The 7869-nt window shown below is 37.0% G+C and overlaps 1 protein-coding gene across 1 annotated transcript in view; it reads right to left on the bottom strand.

Annotated features, from left to right (window-relative positions):
* Window positions 1–7869, bottom strand: part of LOC107635584 (histone-lysine N-methyltransferase ATX2) — a 9118-nt gene extending 1249 nt beyond the window's left edge. The window contains exons 1-21 of the mRNA XM_016339093.2: window positions 6914–7869; window positions 6483–6534; window positions 6299–6373; window positions 5948–6170; window positions 5651–5771; window positions 5441–5545; window positions 4987–5189; window positions 4420–4512; window positions 4164–4261; window positions 3628–3798; window positions 3034–3177; window positions 2770–2817; window positions 2489–2600; window positions 2341–2406; window positions 2197–2258; window positions 1909–1965; window positions 1611–1679; window positions 1290–1485; window positions 671–943; window positions 455–516; window positions 288–365 (exon numbers count right to left, since the gene is read on the bottom strand). Of these exons, the coding sequence (XP_016194579.1) occupies window positions 288–365; window positions 455–516; window positions 671–943; window positions 1290–1485; window positions 1611–1679; window positions 1909–1965; window positions 2197–2258; window positions 2341–2406; window positions 2489–2600; window positions 2770–2817; window positions 3034–3177; window positions 3628–3798; window positions 4164–4261; window positions 4420–4512; window positions 4987–5189; window positions 5441–5545; window positions 5651–5771; window positions 5948–6170; window positions 6299–6373; window positions 6483–6534; window positions 6914–7614 (3009 nt within the window). The 5' untranslated portion in view covers window positions 7615–7869. The remainder of the gene's footprint in view (window positions 1–287; window positions 366–454; window positions 517–670; window positions 944–1289; window positions 1486–1610; window positions 1680–1908; window positions 1966–2196; window positions 2259–2340; window positions 2407–2488; window positions 2601–2769; window positions 2818–3033; window positions 3178–3627; window positions 3799–4163; window positions 4262–4419; window positions 4513–4986; window positions 5190–5440; window positions 5546–5650; window positions 5772–5947; window positions 6171–6298; window positions 6374–6482; window positions 6535–6913) is intronic.

Here is a 7869-nt window from a genome sequence, read left to right on the forward strand (position 1 = left end):
CCTGCACAAGCATATTCCAGAAGATAAAATATAGTAACTAGATTTATTCATAACAGATGCTGCAATAGTTGTATCATTCTTGTCCATGTTGGCAATTGATGAGCTGAAATTTGAAAATATTCCTTTTTTTTTGTGTTAGGGTAGGGGGAAGATAAAAACAAAGAACAATGTAATATCACTAAATGATTGAAGCTGATTCAATGGACATCTAATTCTCAAACAAATTAGTTGCCAGACAACAATGTCACCTTTAATGCAAGCAGATATAATTATTCAGAAAAACTTACCACCAAAGAATTGTATATGAAGCGCTCTCTCCGGTCAGCTATGGGAGGCCTAACAAGTTCACCAGTGTATTCAATCACCTGGAGAGAGGAAATTATTACAATCACCCCTTCAAGATTAATTTCTCTAATATAAAGTAGGGCCATTTAAATGAGAATGTTATCTTTACCATGTCTCCACCTTTATATGGATGCTTTGCAAATATGCCAAATCCATGAATTCTTGATTTCCCTAAAATTTTGGTAGACACAGAATATCGAATATGTTATAACGAGACAGGACAGCTTCATTGCTATGAAAGTAGATTACGATGCTTTAGGCCAGCAATAGGCAACAAATACATATATAACATTTCTGATCATATAAAGCAGAGAATGATTCCTACCAAATGCTAGCCGTTTGCGAAAAGTTTTCCTCATGTACTTGTATTTCTCTGAAATAGAAAGTATGTCACCCGAATCATCACCCAAAGAGGTCCTCAGCCTATGTACTTGGGGGAAGACTCCTCTGCCAGAAGGTTCTAGCTCATTAGACAACCCATGCTGGCAGTACCCACCTACTAGGTATGGTTGGTTCTCAACAAACAAACGTTTTGACGATGCAGCTGCAAGAACTTCAGGTTCTTTCCGTCCTCTCCTGCCAAAATAATCATATGGTTCTGCCCAAGAAGAATTAAAACAGACGTTTTAGTCAATCCCATTATCAATTAATTATTTGTACTGAAGAATTCATACAAAGCAACATGAGAACCCATATCTAGAGAATAGGAATCCATTTCCTGTAGCCAATATAAGAGCTAACATACAGAGATAATGGGCAGCCCAGTGCACATAGCATCCCGTGTTAACACAGGGTCCCGGAAAGTGCTGTACCCAAACACCCATAGAGAGATAAAACATCCAGAAAAACCTTTTACAGCTTTACCTTTCCTAGTTTTGGGACCCTTTTATCAAGGCTCCACTATGTGCTTCAATAAAAATAAAAAGGACTGGTAAATATTTTACCACTTCGAGCACATCCAGATGGGTTGGGTGGTGGTTCATAGTCAGAACATGGACCCGCAGCTCGAACAATTCGTTCATTGGCAACAGAATGTTCATTAGATGGCTGCCTATGTTTCTTGCAAAAAGAAAGCAGTCGAATGCACTGCTCTTCATCATCATCAACAGAAAGTAGATAGAGCCTGTCCTCATTCTCAAGCTATAAATAATGAAAATTAAAAATAAATAAATGGATAAAGAATCGTATCAAAGCCAACACCACACTCTGTCAAACAGAGTAATCAATAGAACATGGTATATTGAATAAGAACAAAGGAGAAATACCTCAACACAAAGACCAGCAGCACGAGCACAAAGTGGATGATATGCTACTCGGCAAGAATTGTTTGAACACTGCAGAATTGATATGTGAAATAGAGAAAAATACAATTAAGTATCGCATAGAGTCTTTCAAAAAGAAAGAAAAAAAAATCATGCACATGATTGTGCATTTAACCACTAACTGGTTGTTCTTTATGGTTCAGTTAGTGCCTTAATGGAGATTCAGTGCTCTACTGCTCCAACTAGAAAATGCTTACTTAAAGTACTCTTCTATTAAAAGCTCAAAAGCCAAACTACTTACTTGGATGCAAGCACCATAAGATACACCACATATGCTACATAACAACTTCCAGCGGTCCTGTTCAGATTAAAAAATCTCAGGATCAATAGGAAAGTAAATCAACAAAAGTTGTGCATGAACTGAATAAAGACTCTGGTCAAAACATTATCACCATGAAATAAATGACACAAGCAATCAGATGGAGATTATAAAAGAAAAAGATAAATACTGGAAATTCTGATCTAACCAAAAACTTATAAACTAAAAAAATCCTTGAAAATAATAAAATTCTTAGTCATAGAGGCCTACCTTACTGATTCTGTTCAAACCATCAATAGGTTCCATCTTTTTGACATCAGCTAAGCAAGTCTCTGACAAATTTTATAAACTCTTAGCAAATATAAGCAAGCTATTGAGTGAAATAAAGAAAATTTAAGTCATACACAAACAAACCAGGTATCCACATAGCACAAGCCAAATGTGCCCATCGGCCATCTGTTGTAGGCTTCATTGCCCCTCCTATAAGAAACTCAATTATAAATACTAAATGTTGTGTAAGTCAATATTTAATACAGCATAATTTGTACAGAACTCATCATACCTATTAGTGGACATAAGCAACAAGGTGGTGGAGGATCACCCGATCGACATAAGTTGCACAACCATAGCACTCCATTAACAGATTCCAGTTCTCCATAGCATCTAGCATGCACCTATGAAAAATATAATTCATGGCTCACTATGATAATACCAATAAATGGATAAACCACTAGAGCTTTTAATGATTCACTAGGAAGTAAAAGACAGATGTTAACCTCAATATTCATATATAATCTGCATAATCAAGAGAAAGAGTTGCATAAAAGATTTTGGGGGTCATACCATCATCCTGCATTTGTCACACTGCAGAAACAGATTGGTCTCGTACTCCTTACAACATAAATAATTCCCATTAGCATGCAAGACATAAAACCAAATAATAAATAAACAAGCAATAAAGTAACATGTTTTTATTTCCTTGAATGAACTGGGTCACAAAAGAAAGGATAAATAAAAAGCGAAAACGTTAAATAGAATGCTTTGGAGGATTAAAGATGTGTGTGTGTGTGTGTGTGTGAGAGAGAAAGAGAAAGAGAGAGGATATACCTCATCCATGTGGCAGACATTGCACTTATCAAGATCAAACCAATTAATATGAACCGGCCTATAACCAACAGGTAGGTCATTATATCTTCTGGAACCTAACTTCAAACTTGATTTCTTTGAAGAAACTTTGGATTTGGATAATCCCTGGAATTGACAAGACTTCGTTCAGTGAAAATTAAGCATCGGGTGCATAGGTTGAAACATGGGTATGATAGCAAAACAATTGGCTAACTCAAGTTGACATGTGAAAGAGAGAAAGAGACTGATTAAATAGAGATAAAAGAAATGATTATAATATGGCCAATAATAAGCTGAAGATAATGTACAGTAAGAGAAGTAGAACAAGTGAGTAGACTGACAATCCCTACAAGTGTCAGCTTCTCAGTAAAACAAGTAAGCTTTAACACGAGGTAGGTTCATTCAACCAGCTGCATGGATCAATCAACACAAATATACCATTAAGTAATGGAACTCTTTTTAGGTTATAGGTCTCCTATAGGGTATAGCTCAAAAATTTCCAGTCCATTTCATTAATTTCGAAAGTATTGACTTTATGTTCGAGGTCAAAAGAAAAAATAGAATGAAATAGAATACCTGTATTAGTTTAGCCACTTCAGGATTGGAGAAACCAAACATATCAGTCCCAGATTCATATCCGCTTTCTACCCTATCTTCCGCAACAGAAGCTTCAGAACCATCCCTTTCTAATTTATTTATCCTTTGGTATATTTGGGTCCAGCAAGCTGATGGTGTATGATTGTTGAACTGTACCAGACATTTGATGTTATATTAACAAAACTCAAAGTAATAAGCAAAATAGGTCCCTCTCTACTCTTTTTTACATGGAAAAATACGAGTTGAATAGTAAGGTCAAGACAACAAAGGAATTCAACAATGATCAAATAAACACAATTTCCTGTCATAAAAAAAAAAAGACAGACTGAATGCCGCCATAGATCACGGTATTTTGTCAAACAAAACGGGAAATTTAAAAAGAATTAAAGAGGACATAAAAGTTTTTTTTTTATATATATAAAACAAGTGGAAGAACATCAAATATTAGTAGAAAAATGTATCCAGAGAGACAAATGTATCCAGGAGCAAAGTCATTCCTTAGAGTAGAAGCCAACCTGCTCACCACCATCAACTGTCACTCTAAATAGAGGTCGTTCTTTGGACTCTGGATCTCTCAGGACCTCCATTTTATAAGCAGCAGATACTTTAGCATCTAAACAATCGAAGGGAGAAAATAAAGGGCATTAAACAACAGAATGAAAACTACTATATTAACATGAAAAAGAAAAAGTTTACATCATCTTCGACAAACATAAGAATATGACATACAAAGAGCCCAAATAACCATAAATAGATAAATAAATGTTTCACCAGTGACTGAAGTAAACTTCCTCACTGCAGTGTACCCTTCAGGCCAGATGGATTTTCCATCACAGAAAGATGAAGAATCTTCAACTACTTTCCCTGAAAAAGATGAGTTTTAAATTCCATTTGAGTACAATGCTCTTTGATAACTTGAATCTCATATATGTGGTGCTCTCTGCTGACATATAATTACATAATATGCATGCTGTAAATCTATACAGAAGTATCATTCAGCCATTATATTTATTCTTATGGGGAAAAATCAGGTTCTGTTGAAAATGCCATAGACTTGAGCCATATTGATCCATGTATTCAAAGCTATTAAAGAATTTACATTTAATCCACTCTGATTGTAAAACTTTATGCAATTAGATATCAGTAGGCAAGAAAGTACACATTATAGCATTTGTTCCCCTGTAAAAGCAAAAGATATTAATGGTTGATTGATCATGTAAAATATTCTATGAAAAATAACCAAAGCCTTTTGTTTGGACACTATTACTTGTCACGTTTAATACAACTACTTGCTGCAGATACATAAGGGAAATATAACTGCGGATATTGACAAATTACCAAGGCTTATAATTTGTAGGTCTCCTACTTCTAAGGGAAATTTAATGTTTTCCAGTGCTATGGAAGGCTCTTTGTCACTCAAAGAATCTTCTCCTGAATCTGTACACTGTCCATCCTCTCCAGTTACATTTTTACGGTCATCAGCTGTACATCCTTTTTGCAACGCTAGCATCTCTGAGGGAAGTTTCTGTTCATTTAAATACCTGTTATGTCAAATTGAAAAACCACAAATCTGAGCTACCATGTGAACCCTATTCAATTTTGAATGCCAAAGCACAGTACGTAAGGAACTAAGGACCAAAGATAAACATTAAGAATTCATAACTGCAAAAAATGCTAACTGGTCATAACTTTGACCATTAAAATTGAAACAGCATTTGTTCCCTCTTTTTGATATTATAGTTGCCAAAAGTGAGACCTGATGAACATAAAAGGGCGAAATGGTTAACATTACCTCTTTGCCTCTTCCATACTGTCAAAGAAACTGGTTTTGTTGCACTTTGTGTATAGTTCAGTAAGAAGTCCACTTAGGAACGATTTCACCTGCTGCAGTCTAACCCTGAAAAACAGGAAAAGGTAGAATGAGTCTAGAGTGAAAAGGCAAAAGTCTTACACTGAACACAAAGAACAACTTTTTCCCATTAATTTTAACATAATACTAAACCTTGCAAAGTCATGGGTGCCAAAAAACTGGACAGGAACTGAGTTTCCTCCCAATGTATTCAAACCCTTGCACTTGCGTGCAAGTGATTCATCCAGAACAACAGCTGGCCACATTGCATGGCCTACAAAACAAACAAAATAATATGATACGAAGTCGTTATAAAAATACCATCATCGACTAGTAACAGATAATGCAAGAACTAAACAAACAACATGGATTAGACATCACGTGACCTCCCTAGTATACAGTTTGAGGAAAGAAGTGAATACAAGAAAAAAAAAAGTAATTTTAGCAAACCTGTTAGCTTAGCCCATACGATGTCTCCAGGTTCAAATTGTTGACAATCATTCAAACTTGCAGCCATCGCAAGCATCTCTTCAACATCACAATCAGAGACATTACTGTCACGAACTTTGCCATAACTCAAATTCAAGCGCTTCATCTCCTCGCGGGAGATATGAAATTTCACATTTTCATTTGAAAGAATTAAATTTTCTTCCTCGCCATCATCATATTTAACCTGCATATATTTTATTTATATAGATCTCTCAAATAAGAAATCGTCCGGTATTACCAAACACAGAAATCAGAGACTTGCATAGCTTTTCAGTTAAGGTAAGTAATAATTGAGATAAGTGAAGGCCTTACATGGTGTATCTTAGTTTCGATATCATAACCTTTGACATGGCCAGCGTACCATTTTATATCCATTGGCCAAAACACCTGCATAAAACAATCACCTCCATTGTCAGTAATCTGCAATAAAATAGCATGAACAAACTCGGTGTTACAAACACAAAACTTGTAACCGAAGAAAAGTACAGAATATTGCCTTGCATCGCAACCCAATGAACGCCTCAGGGTCAGCATTATCAAAACTCAACCTGCATTAAGTGCAATTAACATTCACTTAAGATTCCAAGAATGGTTCCTTCCCTTCTAACATGCAGATATCATAAACCCTTAACAACAAAATACACATAGCCTTAGAGCCTCTTTTGCAACATATTATTTCAATAAACTTATCATCACATTTGAAACCTAAATTAAGCTATAATCCAAACACACTAAATGCCGGAGCTCAAAACTTCCAACTTGCCTATATATTTAACCAGCAAAGTTCAGCTCCGTGGATTTTTTTTTTTTTCGAAAACACCCCACAAAAATAACAAAGTGGATACATGCTCAACACGAATTCCCCAATTTCAATAACTGGTATTTTAGCTGAAGTAGCAAGAAACAAAAAAAAAAAGGAAATTTTACCCAACCCATCTCTTCACTGTACGAGATTCAGATACCAACTTCTCCACTGAAACGCCACCACCACCACCATCGTTATTACTAATGCGGCATTCTCTCAATCTAGGCCCGTTGTCAAGCACTCCCAACGCGCCCAAATCCACTCCCAATTTCTCCAGCTCGGTGGTCCCAATCTTCCTCTTCTTCGCAGCCACCCTTTCCGCCGGGTCCTTCCCAGCCCGACCCGATAGTGAATTGTAAAACGACGCAGTAGTAGAATCAGAACCACCCCTCTTTCGCCGCCGAGAGTAAACAAAAATTAGCGGTGGCTTATCATCATTGCTGTCAACATCATTCGGCGGGACAGCAACAACAGAACTATCAGTAGAAACATTCTCAGCATCATCATCACCGTTGTTGTTGCAGTTCGTCGTTTTGGCGCTAACGTCGTCGTTTTGGTGAAAATGCGGTGTGAGCTTGCGAGCCTTAACTTTCTTGGACATGACGTTGGAGGAGCCACTGCAGGGTGACGTGGCAGAGTAGAGATGATCCAATGGAAGGTACCTTATGGTTGCGCCTCTTGTTGTATGAACGTCGATGGTTCCGTTATCTTCTTCTGCTGCTGCTATTGCTCTAGCTGTAGTTGCCGCTGTTGCGGTTGTGACAATGGTTTCTTCGCAATCTTCGGGTTCTGCTGATTCACGTGGTTGTGGAAGGAATGCCATTGCAGAAAGAGAGAGAATTGGATAGAGAGAATGAAGCAACTGAAAAAAGGGGAATTTTTGGGAATGTTAGGGTTTTGGAGGGAGAAAGAAAGAGGGGCGTTATTGGATTTGGGCACAAACAAAATGTGTGTTTTCCCGCCGTGTGAAGAATGGGAGAAAAGAAAAACTCTCTCTCTCTCTCTCTCTCTTTTCTCTCTCACACACTCTCTCTCTCTCTCACTCTCTGGTCAAGTGATGAAGCTGCTATGTTTCTTT

The sequence above is a fragment of the Arachis ipaensis genome, chromosome B04 (assembly GCF_000816755.2).
Source record: "Arachis ipaensis cultivar K30076 chromosome B04, Araip1.1, whole genome shotgun sequence".
Classification (NCBI taxonomy): domain Eukaryota; kingdom Viridiplantae; phylum Streptophyta; class Magnoliopsida; order Fabales; family Fabaceae; genus Arachis; species Arachis ipaensis.